This window comes from Anolis sagrei, chromosome 2 (genome assembly GCF_037176765.1).
Source record: "Anolis sagrei isolate rAnoSag1 chromosome 2, rAnoSag1.mat, whole genome shotgun sequence".
NCBI lineage: Eukaryota > Metazoa > Chordata > Lepidosauria > Squamata > Dactyloidae > Anolis > Anolis sagrei.
Window position 1 is genome coordinate 140,621,376 of NC_090022.1, and position 20,515 is coordinate 140,641,890.

Genomic DNA, 20,515 nt, shown 5'->3' on the forward strand with positions numbered 1-20,515 from the left:
TGTATTTTAGGCACTTGGTAATAATAAAGACTTTATCTTTGTTTTTTGGTTGTGCACATTTCCTTTGAGCATCAGAAACAATGCATTTTGAGATTGAGCAATGAATGATACATGTATACTAGGTATGTACAACAGTATGTTTTCAGAGTACCATTTTATGCATGAGCTTAATAGAACACTTCTGTATGCCACAGCTTTGGAGAGGAGCATCTAAATGAAACACATTTGCTTCTTCCTTTCCTTGCCATTGATAGCATGGCCACTTCCACTTGAGAGCCATCTGGATTAGTTTAGGAAGGAAGTGTCAGGCAGTTTTCTCAGTTGGTGTGACACTTTCTGTTGTTGGAATACTGGCATTGAAAGATTAATAACAAGGGGCAGGACCAACACCAGATGGGCCCACAGCATGCCTTGGAGTCTAAAAGCGAGCAACCCCAACAAAGCCAAAAACGTTGCATTTCAAAGTGGCATGACACTAATACTACCAGTCATTTTAAGCTGTAGTTATTTGAAGTAGGGCAAGGAGAAACTTTAACCTCCTGTGGTGATTCGTTGCAGTCTCCAGGAGGAATATTTCAAACCCCTGACTGCAACGATATTTAAAATATTTGTATAGTAGATATTGTAGCATCTTGTTTCAGGTAAGTCTCTCCAAATGTTTGGTAGCAAGAAATATTCCTTTGTGCTGGAATACCAGAACTTCATGCTCTGAAGGCACCAGAGCTTAGCTTCCCATTTTGGAAGTTAAGCAGAGTCAGTTCTAGTTAGTACTTGGATGTGAAACCATCAAAGAATGCTGTAGCATGAATTTCAGAGGAAAAAAATGGCAGTTCATCTCTAACCATGTTTTAAAAAGTCCTATGAAGTTCATGTGGTCATCATAAGTGAACAGGCGATTTGAAGACATGTCACACACATACAGGTTTTTAAATAGGTTTCTTCTGTTGGGTTAATTTCATCAACTGAATGATGAAAATTTATTGCAGAGCGTCTTTCCATCCACATACCATTACTCTTTTGGTGTTTCTTCAGTTTGAAGAAAAGAACAGAATCAGCCAGCATCAAGAAAAGGCCAAGAGCGGTCCTGCTTCTTTAAAATTGTTTTAGCAGGAAACTCTCCATTTAATCTTTGATATCAAACAGGAAACTGTAGTTTTGTATTGTTTGATTAGTAATCTGCATGTTTTTGGGACTTGTTTGCTTACTGGGAAGCTTTCCTATATCTTTTGCTTTGTGCCTGCATATAGGCTCAAAAACACAGTTGTATTTTTGTATCCCACAAATTAATATTATGGCTTGGGTATGCAATTACATCTCTTAGTTTCTGAGTCAACATTATAGAAACCCCATTAAGAAATACTTGTAGCATGGGAAAGGTGATAACTACCCTGGATGCATTTTTTTTCAGCTGTTATGAATACTACTAATACATGACACATACCAAACCTTGTTCTTAGACTAGAAATAATATGTTCTTTTTGATTATGTGTATAATTAAATTCAGATAGATGTTTAGAAGTCATTTTTACCATAATTCAAAACAGAGTATTTTCTCTTTTGATAACATCTGCTTAGGTTCATTGTCCTGCACATGTCTCTTGAGGTTTCTACATGTTTTGTGGCATTTACCATTGGTCAAGTTAGCTTCTTCTATGGGCCATGTGATCTCTCTTCATCTATAGTAGAAGGCAGCAAAATGCATCAAGAAAACAATGTAAATATTTTCAGCTCACTTCTTTTTGGTATTTCGATGCCTAGAAATAGTTACGTTGTTTTCTTGATGCATGTGTAGCAAATAGGCCTCTTTAGAACAGCCAAGGGAGCAGATATTATTAACTATAAATGTAGTTTGTCAGGTTCTTTAAGGAGAGTGTTGTCAAATATGGCACCCCTCCCAAAAAAAAAAAAAAAGATTTATAGTTTCCCAATGGCAATGAGCCAGAATGAAATACAGCAGTGCCCTTCCGTTTACATGAAGTCTCCCATGCTCTTCCATGGACCACCAGCAGCTCAATCTCCCCAGGAAGTCCATTTTTCTATTTTTACACTTTTTGACTTAGCCTCTTTAATCTGTGCTGGTCTGGATCAGCACATGTTTGCACGGACCCGGTCTCTTTAAATGTATGACGGCCAAGATGGAGCGCAGATTGCATGGAGCTGGGCCCAACAGAGAGCCTCCCCCGTAGGATCTGGGAATCTTTAGTGGGCTCCCAGTTCTGACTCTGCACTGATCGCATGAAGCCCAGGTTTTTTCATGGACCCTAGCCCATGGCCGAAGGTCTTTCTAGGCCGAGACAACTAAATATCCAATTAACCACAATGAAACATATGGTGCTACAATGTATCTTCACCTTATTCCTATAAGTCTGTTTATTAAAAGGCAAACTATAGTGAATTGTCTTAACCTCCGCCCAACCCCACAACAGAGCAAACAATTCCAGAATGTCCTTTAACACCTCAAGCAGGAGGTGTAACAGGGACAATGATCACTTGGACATTATTTTCTAGTAATTGAGCTGATGGCCTTATGATTGCCATCTGGGATTCCCCTCTGATGGGATCCAAGCCATCAGCCAGAGAAGACACTGGACAAAGAAAATATGATTGCTCTGACTTTCCAATAGACTGCTTGGAGCCCACTGTTTGTTTGTTCTGTCTGGAAATGGACTTGAGAGATCACCATCCATTGTCCCCAGCATCCTGGACTCAGCATTTGACAAATCCCATCATTTCCACACTTGGACGTTCATTGTCTCCAAAATTCCAGCTTAAGCTTCCAGATATGGGTGCAGCTTCCTGGAAGTGCCTCTACCCCAATCAGCCTCTAACCGCTGATTGTGGCCCCAGGATATTCCCACCTGGCAGGTAGGGAATGCCCAGCCACATCATCGGGGCCAGATCCAATCACAGAGTGAGCCTGTCTAAGCCCTGGCCAATCAGGAGCACAGGCGGCACCCACAGGCTCCTGGCGCTCAGTCAAGCAGGGACAGGAGGGAGAGAAATTTGAACCTAGATAATGTTAATGCATGTGTTTTCTGCTGTATAAAATGGTTGCACATATCATAATGGTTATGCTTGTACTTTTGGGCACAAGACTACTACTTGGCCAGAGCGTAATTAAAGCCCCCCCCCTCTCTTCGACCTGGTGAGTGTGTCATTTTACTCTGGAACTGATTGTTAGCGTAAATGCTTGCCAGGCCGGACTCATAAAATTGCGGTCTAAATTTTAACTATAAGAGGATCCATACAAAATGAAAATGTAAAGTAACCCCTTTAAATAAGGATCACTACTGTGGCTGGGGTACTGAACTACTACAAAAATAGCCCATACCTTTTTTCCTGTTATGCTTGGTGCATATGTGATTCATAAAAATAAAAATGTATGATATGAATGAACTGAATGAAAGAAATGAATGAATGGGGCCTAATTGGGCTGAAGACACAATTCTTAAGATTGAGGCCTGGAAACACAATTAAAAGTTGTTGACGAGAACTGAGAGAAATTATTAACTTCTGATATTATTAACTTCTGGGGGAAAACAGTGTGTTTTCATTATCAGAGACAATGGCTCTTTAAGTTAAGGAAATGTTTACAAGGTTCCTTACGTTAAGAAGGAAGTAAACACAAGGCTCCTTATGTTTACCAACACCAGTTAAGAAAAGTCAACATCAGCCACGAACTGAGATGAATCCAGGATGTTTCAGCATGGAAAAACATCTAGCATTCATTTACAACTTTGGAACAACATCAGCAACAATTTTGCTATAAAAGAGGCCTTATTACAATTCCAAAATTGTGACAGATAGTTATGCCGTTTACCCACCATGCTCTGCTTCATGGGAAGGAGAGAGTTGGTGTACCTTTGGAGGGTTTCAGATCTACTATGGGAAAGCAGGATTCTGGTCACTTACTCCTTTTCTCAAGGGAAGAGAAAGGAATGCGATTTTGGAGGCATGATATAATTTGCATGAAGTTCATTTCTGCTGCAGAGATCTGATCCTTGGCATTGTTCTTGGGGAAAGAAGATGCATTTTTGGCATTTTGGAAGTTTTGGAAATCTGGCGTAAGCAGCTGCTTCTCCATGGAGGCAGAAAGGATATGATAATATTTGGATGCATGAGGGTGAATGTATGGGTAGTGTGAATGCTGAATAAAAAAAAGGCAATTCCCTCTTTCTTTCTTTCTTTGTTAGTCAGTGTAACTGTAGGTTGTTTGTGGATTCAATGTAGTTATATAGAATCTGTATGTCTGTATATCTAAATGTTCTGTAAAAGTTCTGATACCCTTTCTTTTACAGGAAAATTTCAATAAAAAGCGTTATGCTTTAAAGTTATTGAAAAGTTATTCATAACACGTATGCCATTGGTTATAACGAAATGGCATGGAACATTCCTTTTTAAAAGTTTACTAACTCCCTTATATCAAGCCCAGACACAGTCATGATGCTGGAGTTCAGGGTGGAGTAGAAAAGAGGCGGCAGACAGGTAAATAGCCTGCCTGGTAACATTGCTAAAACAGAGACAAGGTGTTGGCTGCTTTTATTATAATGAGCATAAACATGATATCAGAAACTTCCTACATAGCGTTTAATCCTGCATCCCGTTTCATTACTTTTTAGCTTGCAGTAGATCTCTTAATTTGACAGCTCTTTTGGCTGTATTCATTAGCTGTATAGGTGCATTTATATGTGGTGCTCAAACATATAGTTTGCTATTTCTTTCAAAACAGCTGCACAATGGTTCCATCCTTGTTTCTACTCTCACCACATTACTATAATTTTATACATTTTGGATTATGTTTCCTTCAAAGGAGGTTACCAGTTTTATGTGGTTGTCTTATGCATTCGTTCTTTGCAATCTAGAGCATAGATAACCTCATTTACACTTTGTAAAAGTTGCAAACAGGCTGTCCTGCTGCTGCAAAGCTATCTACTCTTGTATAAGGAATGAAGTATGTTGTTACTAATGCAGGAACAGAGCTAGTGCTTATTTAATACTGGGTTGAAACTGGTGCTTTATAGTTACGTATTTTCCACCTTGGAGAGAATTTTGGTAGCTGATCCCAGGTCGCTAGTTGGTGATTACGCATCAACGTGGATCTAGAGCAGAGTTTTCCAAACAATGTGTCACTACATATTGGTGTGTTGTTTGCAGTGTGAAGGTGTGTTGCACAAACGTAACTATCTCCCGTGTAGGAGGAGTTGCTGTTGTTGCTGTCCAAGGAGGAGGAGAAGAAGCTGAAGCCAAGATGCTGAGGGAAAGGAAAGGGGCCCTTCCCAGACAGGCAGCCCTGTGGATTGATGTGGGAGAGAAAACCGCATTGAGTCGCCTGTTAAGGGCTGAAAAATGCGGTATAGAAATAAAGCAAATAAATAAATAAATAAAAACCAAGCAACTGAGGAGGAAGATGTGGACCAAGGAAAAGCAAAAGGGAATATGTAAGGGCAAAGGAGGAGGAGAAGGAAAACCCTGCCAGAACCCCTCCCCCGACATTTCTCCCCAGTAACTCCCTTGATTTTTCACACACACAGAGCAAACCTTAACTTTGCCATTTTATATAAGGTACACCATTGTACTATACCCTTGTATATAATGGGACTTGAGCATTCACAGGTTTTGGTATCCACGGAGGATCCTGGAATCAAACCTCAGAGGATACTGAGGGTCTACTGTATTTTATTTAAGAGGTTTGGTTTTTATATACTTGGGACTTGATTATGAACTATTTTTATTGCTAAGGTACAGTTGAGCCTCCGTATTCATGGATTTAACCACCCAATATGTTTAGAAAGTTTGCTTTGTATGCCTGTTTTATATACCTATATACCTGGGGTCACATAAAAATTTCACAAGCGAAAAGAGGTAGCAAGTTAAAAAATAAGCCCTGCTCTAGGGAACATTTCATATTAATACCACTAAGACTGAACCTTAACTGCAATGGTTCCATACTATAGAAGTATGGGACTTGTAATTTGGTTAGAATTCTTGATTCTTCTCTCTGAATTGCAAATCCTAGGAAACCATAAGATTTATTTATTTATTTATTTATTTCGAGGTTTTATATACCGACCCTCTCACCTTCAGAGGGATTCGGACCGGTTCACAACATGTGTTAACATACAAAGAATATACAATAACAACACAATAGAACCCATTGCACTAAAAGTGAGATCATAATGCTATAACTATAGTGTGAACAGGTCCCTCTCAGGTGTTGGTGAACTTTGTCTGTCCTCAGCTCCCATAACTGGTTGGTCTAGCTAGGGCTGATGGGCAATGGGGTCCAACAACTTCTGAAGAACTACAGGCTCCCCAGACTTGCCCAGGTCCATTAGTTCAAAATATCACTTTTCAAACCTTTCTGCATTTGGTAAGTAAAGCACACTGTCAGAGAAATACAAAGACTTAACCATGGCATTTTCAAAATAGGAAGTGATACTAGTCATATGGGCTATTGTCAATAAATGATAAGCTTTAATGGGCCTGAGTTTTAAAGAGCCGTGGAACATGTTCTTCAGGCAGCAAAATTGTGATGAATATTATCCAATTCAACAAGGAAGATCTTATTACTGATATGCCACCTGTGTCTGCATCTAGTGAAGGACCATATAATTAACAGTTCTATTCTATATCCTGTTTGCCAGAGTTTATTGATGTATCAAAATGTTGAGGTGCTTTGTTTGCTATCACTATGCACTCACTAAAGCAGTACGAATAAATGGTGGTGGTTGGGGGGGGGGGGTGTTGCTTATTTTGCAGTGTTTTGGCAAATAAACACATTTACAGTCATGAAAGGAGACAAAATGGCCATAATCTTTATTGGTAGAAAGATTCCAACTTCAGCAACCTCTCTACACCAGAAAAAATTCAATGGAGGACTATAGCTTTTTGGCACCACGAGTAGCTCCAGAAGTGGGTGGGGAAGAAACTCTCAATTCCATGGACATCAGAATATCCACTTTTGGGTCTTGATATTACCGTCAATGCAGGTCAGTGTTACCAGCATTGCAGATGAAATATTCCTATTGTGTTCTTTAGCTAGAGAGATCAAAGGTGAAAAATATCAGATGTGTTTTACTGATGCTGTTTAGAATCAAATGTTTCAAACCTTGAAGATAAAAGCTATGTGGCAGCAGCCTAAGACTCACAATTGCACAATCAACCAATATTTTAGCCTTTCTACCTTACTTCTTTCTCTGTTCAGTGACAACATGAAGTGATAGGGTCTTATTCTGGTGATGCTTCTGGTCCTGGTAGGTGTCTCTTTATTATTTTGTATCATGTCCATTTATAAACAACCAGATTCTCATAAGGACATTATAGGATATTTACCCTCTTTTCCACATCTGTTGCTTCCCTTTTGATGTGGAAAGTCTGTCCTGAGCTGCTTGCAAAAATGTGAAAGTATGCTCTTTCTGAGCAAAGAATTTACGCTGAGATGATGCATGCAACAGAAGAAGAAGAACTTTATTTTTCTATCCTGCCTTCATCTCCCTGAAGGGACTTCAGGCAGCTTATATGGGGCCAAGCCCAAGCAACATGCAGCCTACACCACTGGAAAAATTACATTGTTTAGCCAGTATTGCACCACTTGACATCCGCCGGGAAGTAGCAGCCAATAGTGAAAGGACTAAGGCAGAGACATCTCCAGTTCATCTCTTGTTTGGGTATCAGCCAGCACGTCAACGACTTAAATCAAGAAAGAGTTTTCTAAGATCTACAGAGACACTCGCTGGAACACCTCAGCAAGCGAGAGTCCAAAAGTGGCAGGCTCAAACCCAGAGACTCAATCAATGGCTGATACCCAATGAGAGACTCCCTCCTGGGCACACAGAAAACTGGGCGACTTGGAAGGCGCTGAACAGACTGCACTCTGGCACCACGAGATGCAGAGCCAACCTCAAGAAATGGGGCTACAAAGTGGAATCCATGACATGCGAGTGTGGAGAAGAACAAACCACTGACCACCTGCTGCAATGCAACCTGAGCCCCGCCACATGCACAATGGAGGACCTCCTTGCAGCAACACCAGAGGCACTCCCAAGTGGCCAGCTACTGGTCAAAGGACATTTAATCAACTACCAAGTTTGCAAACTCTGTTTTGTCTGTTTGCTAAAAAAAAATTGTTAAAAATGTAATACAATTGTCTGGTTGATACTGACACGATAAATAAATAAATAAATAAATAAATATTATTATCTACCTGTCTATCTGTCTAGCTATCTATATCAGTGGTTCTCAGCCTGGGAATCTTGAGACCTGGAGGGGTCAATCGACTGTCTTAGAGGGGTCGCGCCACCGCTTCCTTTGACCCGCTTCCCCAGAATGGCTGCTGGCCCCCCTCTGCCAGACAAACACCCACACCCACTCTGTTTTGTCTCCTTCCTTTCCTTCTCTCTCTTTTGCTTTTTCTTTCTCTTGCCTCCCTCTTTTTCTTCCTTTCTCCTTCTCTTTTCCATTTTTTTCATTTTTCCCCTTTCTATTACTTTCCTTTCTTTCCTTTCTATTTCTTTCCTTTCTCTTTTCTATTTCCTCCTTTCTTTTCCCTTCTTTTTACCTCTCCTCCCTCCTTTCGCATCTCTTCTCTCTCTGGTGGCACAGGCCTCCCATTGTGCAGGCAGGAAGGGATATTGAAGGGTGGCATGGAGGCAGCATTGGCCTCGGGCAGGTAGGGCTCCAAGGCCTGTCCCTCACAGGTGTGGAAGAGGGCAACCAGGTGTTGGAGGATGCCTAGGTGAAGCTCCTTGCTGGTCTTGCCCTGATCCACCTTGGCCATGCACAGTCTCTGTGACACCGCTGGCACCAGCACGTGGCAGAGAGGCCTCCACCAGCTCTTCTTTCCTGGCTCAAGACCTGACGGAGCAGCCCTAAGGCCTCCTTGCGACACTGCTCACCCTCTCAGACGTGGACAAGCTTATTTCTGGACATTTTTGGGGGGTTGGTTTTTTGACCAAAATTTCTTGATGTGTACCTTTAGTTTTTTTTAGCATCATGTTGGAAGTCTTTAACTTATTCACCTCAATGGCATTTTCCCTTTGTTTGGCTAAGATAAATGAATGTTCCTTATTGTTTCTTCAGTAAATACCTTGTTTTCTTGGTTTTCACAATAGTGTGCAAACTCATTTGGAAATAATTTTTTACAGTGTAGGGTGGAGAAATTGCTAATGCTGATTTATTTTGACATTTCCAACAGCAATCAAGCTATCCCTGTGGTTTTGCGGGCAAAAATGTGTACAAGGTGTCCTTGAACTGACCATAGTTAATTTCCTAAACATTCAGTATTGTATTTCTGCCATGATACTGTTGACAGTACTGTTCAAAAACGTATAGCAGAAGAATGCTTACTGGCATGAGTTGGTCTGTCCATTCTTCTTAACGATAATTGAAAAGTTGGAGACTTGGAATTGTTATTTAAGAGGAAAAACAGAAAAAGTAAAGGAGATTTCTGCAAAGAAAAGCAAAAATATTTTCAGCTGGCTAATCAATTTTCTTTTCATTTCAAAACAACCCCTTGTACAAAATAATATATCAATACTCCTTGGCATTGTCTCACTTATATAAGATTTCTAGAGATAATTGACTATAAAGTGTTATAGCAGTAAGATGCACCATATTTAAAAACATACATACAGCTATCTGTATTATTTTTTTCCAATTGGATGGGAAAAGAACCCCCCCCCCCCTTGCAGTTTTCCTTTGTGCATTGAGGGGCATTGTATTTCTTTGTCTTTCACAATGATTTCCACGTAGTTTTGTGAAAACCAGTGCGAGACAGTGGTCAGGAAAGACCAAAATGCATACTGGATTTTCAAAGCAGAGTTACTGCAGGTGCCTAAAGTATAAAAAGCCCAGAGTATAGGTTACTTTTGCAAAACCCCTGAAGCCAAGGTATTAAACAATCCTGTCCACATCTCCAGCATTTTTTTTTCCAGCAAACCACTGAGATTCTGTTTATCTGGTCAATGAAGAATATTTTGTAAAGAGGTCAGAGAACCTGTGGCTCTCCAGATATTACTGTATTTTTGGCCAAACTGACTGAGGTGCTGTGGTTAACAGCATCACCAGCCCTCTTTCAATCCATCCCTAAGGCATTCCACCTGCTATCATAAATAAATTGTGTATATACCGTCCCTCTATCATATTAAATTTATCCTATTATAAAGAAGAGATTTTAAAAGGAGTAGAACAATTCTATATTTCTCTGAAAATATATGTTCTTGTAGGCTTAATAGTACATATAATTTCCTCATTCTTTCCTCATTCTTGCTCAGTCTTAATTTTTTTTAAACCTGGAAGTATCACAGCTGTGCAACCAATTTATTTTATTTGGATTTCCCATTAATATTAGAACCATATTATTTAGAACCATTTGCATTCTTCATGTAATTCCTTTTTTTTCCGTGCCATTCTGAGCTGATACTCACTGTGACTACTAATTAGCAGCTGAAACAACTATAATTAACAGCACTGGGTTCATGGACCAATAAGCCTTAAGTAATTATGTGGGTTTGTTAGAGCAGTGTATGTTTAATGTGCAAATCGCATGTCTAAGATCATAAATGAAGCAAAGACTGAATGTAAGGATATTTCAGTGGTGTGGATGAATAAGCAACATATATAATGTGGTACTGGGCACATAATTATTTTAAAAATATTAAGATAAATAAAAATTAGCTTTTTGAATTTTTAGGCTTCTGTTTAAGATATGTACAAACCAGGTTACTTGTCCTTATATGTATATAGAGAAGCCTGAAGTTGCTAGGTGGTGTTTATTGAAATAGGTGTGTGATACAAGAGCCTGAGGTTGTGACTCATGTAGTTTTGTGTTCTTCCCAATGACTAGCAGAAATGAATTAAATTATGCTAAATAGCATAAAATATATAATTCATTATTCATTTAGTACAAATATATCTTGTATGATGTCGAGGCTAATGATAACACAACATTGTCCTAAGCAGAGAAGCAGATCTGGAGTTAGTGAGTGCTTGAATGAGAGTGACTGCCCAATAGTATTTCTCTGTAAAATGGGTTTCATGCAAATGGCATGACTAATTCTAGCAATTGAAAGATATCACTGAAATACCAGGATTCAAAAGGTTAGTCTGAAATACCAGGATCCAAAAGGATCTTGTAACACCATAGAGCAGAACTTTATGAACTGTGTTTAAACACTCTAGTGTGTTACAATTAAATGTGTTGGTTTCCTGCCCCCATAAGTAAAGATGTGTGTTGGCCATCCCTGGAAGTGACACTAGGAGCAATACAAGCGGCAGCGTCTAGCCCAAGGTTTCTTGTTGTACATCCCAGAGGAGGAAGAGAAGAAAAGAGGAAACACCACCAGCAGGAATAGTGGCGGTGTTGGAAGCCACTCAGGCAGCGCCAGTCCCAAGGCCTTGCCATTCTACTCCTCCTTATCCTTACCTCTATGCCTTCTCCTGATGGCAGTGGCCACAGCCAGAGGGGGGGGGGGCAAGTAGGAAGTAGGTATCCTCAAAGGGTGTCCAGCCCAATCCCCTTCAGCCAGGCAAGAAGAAACAGCCAGAGCCCTTCCAACAGACAGCTATCCAATGTTGTTCAAAAACCTTCAGAAAAGGAGACTCCATTAGACTCCCAGGTAGTCTATAGTCTATACTAGGCATGCGAAAACTACGAGCCTCCAGGTGATTTGGACTTCAACTCCCAGAAAAACTTACTACTAAAACTTACCGTGTTGTGAAATGATGTATGTCTAAAAATGTGTCACCAACATGAAAAGTTTGGCAAGCTCTCCTGTATTTTAATTTTTTCAGATGTTTACTTTTTAATTAATTAATTAATTTTTTAAAACAATGTTTATAATTTTTATTTACATTCATTTACAACATACAGTATAACCGGTCTGAATCCCTCTTTGAAGGTGAGAGGGTCGGTATATAAAACCTCAAAATAAATAAATAAATAAATATAAACAAAATACAAAATAATGAACATTTGACAAATACTTAACCCCATCATCTAGCCCTGAACAAGTATCATTTTCTCTGCCATAAATTTATGAGTCAACCAAATAAACAAATGTCGTACCCAAAATTCCTGACCAACAGGGTTGTATTGTTTTCCCTTATCACTCTCTAAAATATATTTAATGAAAACAGGCCAATATGAATCAAATTCCGATCTTTTAATTTCCTCCCTAAACACTCTCATTTTCATTGATAGTTTATCGGTTAAGGCTACGTTCCATACCTCCCCATACCATACTTCCAGCTTGAGATTGGTTGCTATCTTCCAATTCCTTGTAATTATATATTTTGCCACTGTGAGTAAAATAATCACTAGTACTTTTTTCATTTCTAAGTTCAGCTTTATGGCATCCATTAGTAATGCTAACCTAGCATCCAGGGCAATGTTTAATCCTATAATGCTACCTATTTCCTTAGATAAATTGTTCCAAAAACTATTCAGCTGGGAGCATTCACACCATAAAAGAAAATATGTCCCTTTGTGCATGCCACATCTCCAGCGGTGGTTACTTTGCTTCTTATCCATCTGGTGTATGACTTTATACACATTTTCTTTTTCTTTTTTACATTTTTTATTGTTTCAGCTTTACAGTATCTTGCTTACACTACGTGTATACATGTTTTCTTTTAATCTTATTGACAGATTCTTAACCATTATCCACTTCAGAATCCTTTTCCGGTCAAGATGCATCCATGGCCCTAGGTCTCCTTCCCATACCTTTTCTAACAACTTCAGCCCTATTTCTTTGCCTATTAATCCATCGTATACATTCCTAATTAGTCCTTTCCCTGATATTTCTTTCTTTTAAAGCTTACCTAGCCATTTTTCATATTTATGTAACTCCCCAGATAGGGTATTTTTACTTAACCAGTCCTTTTTCCAATTATATAGCTGCTGCCTCTCAAACCAATTCAGGACTCCTTGTTGCTCTAACTTATTAAATTTGCCCTTCAAATTTTGAATCAATTCCTTCCAAGGAAGAGCAGTTTCCACATCCACTATTTTTTTTATTCTTAAATTTAACTCTCTGGTCTTTCCAGTAAAACTATTGGGGTTAGAGGAGAAACTCCTGGAAATACCTTATTTTTTAAATTAACCCACAGGCAGCCTCCTGTGAAATAATCCATTCCTCTATTGTCTTTAGTCAGGTTATTTTTGCACCCCTTCATTCCTTTGCCTATTTTTGTCAAGAAAAACATCTCCCCATAATCCCTTTGTCAACATTTGACTTCAGGTTCCCGCCAGATTAATTTAATGAGCAGCTTAAATACTCCCTTTATTGTATGCATCTGATGGTAGATTTTTAGTTCTGGTATTCTTAATCCCCCCAATTTCTGGGAAATGTACCATAAGGCTCTCAACAGCCTAGATCTTTTGGTTCCATTACAAAATTAATTGACTATTTTCTGCTATTTTTTAAGTATATGTGTAATAACTTACTGTATATACTTGAGTATAAGCCGACCCAAATATAAGCCGAGGTACTTAATTTTACCACAGAAAACTGGTATGAAATGAAGCAGCTACTGGTAAATTCTAAAATAAAAATAGATACCAATAAAATTACATTAATTGAGACATCAGTAAGTTAAATGTTTTAGAATATTTACATAAAACTGTAATTTAAGATAAGACTGACCAACTCTGATTAAACCATTATTCTAATCTTCTTAAATGTAAATGTGCTTATGTATCCTTCCAATAACAATAAAGAGAGTAAAATAATAAATGTAATAATAATAATAATGTTAATAAATGTAATAATAATAATAAATATAACAATAGACTAAAATAATAAATGGAATAAAATAATAAAGTAAAACAATGTAAATGTAATAATAATAATAATAATAATAATAATAATAATAATAATAAATAGAGTAAAATAATAAATAACATTTACTCAAGTATTAGCCAAGGTAGGCTTTTCCAGCCTAAAAAAAGGCTGAAAAACTTGACTTATACTCGAATATATACGATATTCCCAAAATGTATCTACCATAGCACAACTTCAAAATAGCATTAGCAGTATTACATCTCCAATAATTTGCTGATCTGTAATGCTCTTTCTTAAATAGACATGGCAATCAATATACCCAAAAGAACAATTCCTACAGCTTAAGATACAGCCAGAGATCTATATCCATACTAATTATAGATGTTAAAACACATGGCCACTGATTAATCGAAACTGGATGTTCCAATTCTTGATTACAGTTTTGCAGTAAGGTTCACGTGTCATATGTATTCATAAATATCAAAACGTTGTATCAAAGTATCTTCCAAAAGTTTTTGTACTTTTAAAAACTTTATTAAAAATTTCAAAAACGAACTACATCACTTTTCTACATAAACACCTTCCTTTGCGATGCATTTTTCCAGTGTTGTACCAATTTTTAAATGCCATTAGCAAAAAAAATAAAGAAATTTTTGTAGCCACTGATCCAGTGCTGCTTTCACATCATCTTCTTGCTACTTGTGCTTTTGCTCCTCTGTCAGTTGCTTAGGCACCTTCACCTGGCACCCACTTTACTGAAGGCTGTCATGAATCAGGGCAAATCCAACACTCACAATTGGATTTCCTTCAAGCTTTTGAGTTGCTACTGTACTTTTCCGAATTACTCCCAAGGTTTCTTCTTCATTCCTCATGGCTGTGGCTGTAGCTAGATGTCCAGAGTGCTCTGCATCTGTCACACTAGTACTTCCATTTTTTTTAACATTTCCGTCCATTCATAGACAACTCTAAGAGAGAGAAATTGTCCTCATACTGAATACACATCTAGAGATGAATTTGTGCTCCTGGTACACCGTATGCCAACAAAAAGCATATGACAGGACACAGTTCCTCTTTGGTGCAAATTATAAGTTTCACAGTCATCTTCACTGCAGTGTGACAGCTCTTATACTAAACTGAAAGATCAGCCAGCTTGCCAGACAGACTAGTCACATGATACTCTCAGTTATGACCAGTTACTACTACTCCCACCCTCACAGTTTCCAACAAAAATATAAAAGTTCAGAAACTTTTTGAAGACTCCTTGTATATAAATTATTGCTTAGGATTCTTGATAAGCCTCAATTAATATCTTTAAAATGAAATAAACCTCAGATGCACTTAAAACTACAGGACCAAATCAGGGTTGTAAGAAATGTTAACACAACAAATAATATAACTATTTCTAGGCATAACATTTTAATCATGTTTAACCTTACCCTTACGGCAGTGGTTCTCAACTTTCCTAATGCCGTGACCCCTTAATACAATTCCTCATGTTGTGTTGACCTCCAACCATAACATTATTTTTGTTGCTACTTCAGAACTGTAATTTTGCTACTGTTATGAATCGTAATGTAATTATCTGACATGCAGGATGTATTTCCATTTGCTGGACCAAACACAAATATCTGATACGCTCAAATTTGAATATTGGTCGTGTGGGGGATTGGTTTTTGTCATCTCGGAGTTGTAGTTGCTGGGCTTTATAGTTCACCTACTATCAAAGAACATTTTGAACTCCACCAATGATGGAATTGAACCAAACTTGACACACAGAACTCCCATGAGCAACAGAAAATACTGGAAGGGTTTGGTGGGCATTGATCTTGAGTTTTGGAGTTGTAGTTCACCTACATCCAGAGGGCACAGTGGACTCAAACAATGATGGATCTAAAATTGACACAAATACTCAATATGACCAGATATGGACACTGGTGGAGTTTGGGGAAAATGGACCTTGACATTTGAGAGTTCTAATTGCTGGGATTTATAGTTCACCTACAATCAAAGAGCATTCTGAACTCCACCAAGGATGGAATCGAACCAAAACTGGCACACAGAACTCCCATGAGCAACAGAAAATACTGGAAGGGTTTGGTGGGCATTTACCTTGAGTTTGGGAGTTGTAGTTTACCTACACCCAGAGAACAATGTGGCCTCAAACAATGATGGATCTGGACCAAACTTGGCACGAATACTCAATATGCCCAAATGTGAACACTGGTGGACTTTGGGGAAAATGGACCTTGACATTTGGGAGCTGTAGTTGCTGGGATTTATAGTTCATAGAATCATAGAATCAAAGAGTTGGAAGAGACCTCATGGGCCATCCAGTCCAACCCCCTGCCAAGAAGCAGGAATATTGCATTCAAATCACCCCTGACAAATGGCCATCCAGCCTCTGCTTAAAAGCTTCCAAAGAAGGAGCCTCCACCACTCTCCGGGGCAGAGAGTTCCACTGCTGAATGGCTCTCACAGTCAGGAAGTTCTTCCTAATGTTCAGATGGAATCTCCTCTCTTGTAGTTTGAAGCCATTGTTCCGCGTCCTAGTCTCCAAGGAAGCAGAAAACAAGCTTGCTCCCTCCTCCCTGTGGCTTCCTCTCACATATTTATACATGGCTATCATATCTCCTCTCAGCCTTCTCTTCTTCAGGCTAAACATGCCCAGTTCCCTAAGCCGCTCCTCATAGGGCTTGTTCTCCAGACCCTTGATCATTTTAGTCGCCCTCCTCTGGACACATTCACTTACAATCAAAGAGCATTCTGAACTCCACCAAGGATGGAATTGAACCAAACTTGGCACACACAACCCCCATGACCAACAGAAAATACTGTGTTTTCTGATGGTCTTTGGTGACCCCTCTGACACCTCCTCATGACCTCCCCAGGGGTCCTGACCCCAGGTTGAGAAACACTGCCCTACAGACTCATTTTTAAACCTGCCCATCTCTCTAAATCTTATAAATTATCATATTATCAGTGACAATTTTCTGTTAAAAGCCAGTGTGGCATTGTAATTTGAGCATTGGCCTATGATTCTGGAGACCAGGCCTCAGCCCTGAAAATGTCCTTTGGGCCAATCACAAACTTTTAGCCTTAGAACACCCCGATAAGTTCACCAGCTCATAAATTAGGCAGCTGAAAAACACTTGTATTATCCAGAAGTTAATTTCTGAGAAATTACTTCAGCGTCTATTTACTTATAGAACTAGAAACAAAATTGGTCCAGATGGTACTGCTCTTCAAATTCTGTGAGTCAGATTGTAGTGTCTTTTGTAGCTCTAAATAAAAGGAATAGAGTTGACGAGGCCTATTTTAAAGATGGAAAAGTGTGAAACATCTCTCAGCCTGGCCACTGCCACACCGAAGTCTTGGCTACCTAAATTGTAAACATCTTACTTTTCCAAGAATTTCCCATCCGTCTTTTAAAAATGATCGTACTGTATATCATATTTCCGAGTCAGACAGCCTTCTGTGAAATAATCCATTCCTCTATTGTTTTTTGCTATAATATGGTCTGCTCTATAAAAATAGCCAGTACCAATTGTTCATTCAGAAAGGTCAGCAACTTTACAAAAGAGCTCACTTCCCTTCCCACATCCAAACAAGACTTTTAAAACAAACTTTTAAAATAGGTTTTTAATTTGCGCCCTTGTGCTTGAATGCTTTATTTTCTGTGAAATACTTGTAGTGGGGCTTATATCAGCAGTGAGATTTGGTATACTGTGATCAGTTTCTTATTTGGGTTGTTGTGAGGAGCTCACTACCTCTGAGGATACCTGCCATAGATGCAGGCAAAACGTCAGGAGAGAATGCTTCTAGAACATGGTCACACAGCCTGAAAAATCTACAACAACCCAGTGATTCCGGCCATGAAAGTCTTCGACAATGCAGTTTCTTCTTTGACTCAGATATCTTATACAGGTGCAAGCTAGGGGAGTTGAATGTATTTCCTGGGTATATTCCTCTCCCGAAAACCAGTTTTCTTTTAGGAACATGCATCTATATTCATAGTTCTTACTGGCCCATTTTAAAGTGCTGCTTAACCTTTGCTTTGGAGGCTTTGTTCTTTAGTTCTTCAGCAGTGCTGGTAAGGTCCAGAGAAGGCTTTTCCTCCAGTGCTCCTGACACTTTGGAGCTCTTTGTATGTGGGTATACAGGCAGTCCTCAAGTTACGAACAAGATAGGTTCTATAGGCTTGTTCTTAAGTTTAATTTGTATGTAAATCATGACAGGTACATTTTAAGTGTAACTCCAGCCATATATATACCTCTGTGGTCTTTCCTTGGCTATCTGTACCCCTGTTCAGAAGATTCCACCTAACTTTCTGTCTCTGTAGTAATAGGATTTTGGAAAACATGTCTTGTTGTGGAAACAAGGATTGGCGATAAAGCTTCTGTTTAGACACCTTTTCCTCATGATAACTCTTTCCCTTCCAAGGATAGATCTCTCTCACTTCCTGTTGTCTCATTCCTGTCCTTAACTATGAGTCATTTGTAAGTCAAATGTTTGTTTATTTATTTATTTCGAACATTTTGAGCCTGCCCTTCTCAACTCCCGAGGAGGGACTCAGGGCAGCTTACACCGGCAATGTTTGTAGCTCAGGGACTGTCTGTATATATGGTCTTCCTTTTATATACTGCCCTTCAATCTTGCCAGGATAGCCTCCAGAAGTTGCCTATGAGCTACACAATTCTCATTGCTAAAAGTATGGATAGTTAGACATATAATATTAAAACTGTGTCAGGATGTGTGTGTGTTAGAATTGTTCATTCTCTGCTGTCTAAATACTACTGTTTGGTGGCTCCTCTGTCTACCACTCCCTTTCTCCACTTGTTTATTTTTTCAACAATGGCACTCTTTTTTCCTCTAAAGACAAAGAGAGGAAGGAGGCAGATACAGTAACTGTAAACACTGCTTGCGAGGAAGTACAGAGTAGTTAGGCCCTGGAAATGTGGTTGGAGACAGCTTTTCTGTTGCAGCAGGAAGGTAAACTGCCAGGAATCAGGATTATTTTCCCTTAGTGGCAGAATGAACTTGTAATATACCTCAGCTGTTAAAAGAATAAAAGTCCAACCTTTGGGATTTTTCAATGTTAGTACAAGCATAGTGGTTTGATGATCAGTAGTTTACTGCATCATGTGGGAATTGGGCAGCACCATATATTACTTAAATGTGCACACTTTTGCTAAATACATTTCAGTAGATATCTAAACATAAGAAGGCCACAAATATGGAACTTCTTATTTATTGCAGTATGTACATGTGTATATATGTGTGCAGAGGTGTATTTAACAACAGCAATATATGTCCACACAGCTTGAGATGTCAATTTGAGCTATCGTTTTAAAAATTGAGTTGTTTCTCAAATTTTAATTTTCATGCAAATGCGCCATATTTTTCTTGTACAATTGGTACATATACTAAGTTAGTGGTGATTGTCAGCAGAGACCAAACTATGCCCTCTATAGGTTTCTAAATTTTCAAAATGTTTCCTCTCTCCACAGGGGTTGATTCAGGTGTGCAAAAGGAATCCCGAAATCAAACGCCAGCTCCATCTGCAGCTCCAGCTCCATCTTCATCCAAGTACCATCGAGGACGGTCCGGGGGAGCCAGAGATGAACGCTATCGATCTGGTAAGGCTACTTTGAAGTCACACGAGAAACAGAGTTTCTTGTTGTTGTTTTTTTCTGATTTGAGAAAAGCTGTGCCTATAGCCTTTAAAAGATGGCATTTCAGATATCTGGAACAGATTCTATAATAAAAGAGAATGTGTAATCAGTTGTTTCCATGAAACCTAGACACCTGAAAGTTTGGCATACATATAAATGATAGCCTAATAAAGTATGTGTCAGGATTATTTGGGGTTTTTTAATCAATAGTTTACGCTAATTACACGTGTGTGGACATGATGCTTGATCATAATTTGGGAAGTTCATTCCAAGTAGCTTTTGAGTCGTCCCCCCTCTCTTTTTTTTTTTTGGCTGGTTCCTTGTAAGAAACTGGAATGGGAAGTTGCATCCATTTCATGTGATAAGATGTATATTTTTCATTACATAGGAAAAAACATGCATCTTCATATGGGATACACACGCAGAGACACAAACACCTCACCTCTGAGGATGCTTGCCATAGATGCAGGCGAAACGTCAGGAGAAATGCCTCTAGAACATGGCCATATAGCCCGAAAAAATACACAAGAACTTACTTTACAGAAGACCTAGTGACAGAAGTAGTGAGTTACAGTCAGATTTAGAGGAACTTCTGCATCTCAGTTCCCTTTACCAAAAAACAAGATGTTGTGAACAGGTGTTCAAATTTTGCTTGGGAAGACTTGGACAGATTTTGCTTATGCTCTGACTGATGAAATGTTAGAAATTGCTTAAGTATTGCATAGCTATTTGTTTCCTAGAGTTATCAACTATTCTTTTATCTCATGTAACTTACAATGAATGAGTGCCAGCAAGTTGGGATGGTTTGTTGGACTATGACACTGGAGACCAGGATTCAGATCCATGCTCAGCTAGGGAAACCCATTGGGTGACCCTGGGCAGGTCACACACACTCAGTCTCAGAGGAAGGCAAAGGCTTGTGAACAAAACTTGCCAAGAAAACTGTAATAGGTTCTCTTAGAGTCATCATAAGTTGTCAATGAGTTGAAGGCACACAACACCAAAATTGCTTTTCCTGTTATCCTATTATACTGTATAATATATAATCCAATCATTCACAAT

General features: G+C 38.9%; 1 protein-coding gene across 3 annotated transcripts in view; it reads left to right on the plus strand.

Annotated features, from left to right (window-relative positions):
* The window catches only part of DIP2B (disco interacting protein 2 homolog B), a 197,061-nt gene that overhangs the window by 100,685 nt on the left and 75,861 nt on the right, over positions 1-20,515 (plus strand). For all 3 annotated transcript variants that reach the window (XM_060764017.2, XM_060764019.2, XM_067463924.1), the window contains exon 3: positions 19,289-19,417. In XM_060764017.2, the coding sequence (XP_060620000.1) occupies positions 19,289-19,417 (129 nt within the window). The remainder of the gene's footprint in view (positions 1-19,288; positions 19,418-20,515) is intronic.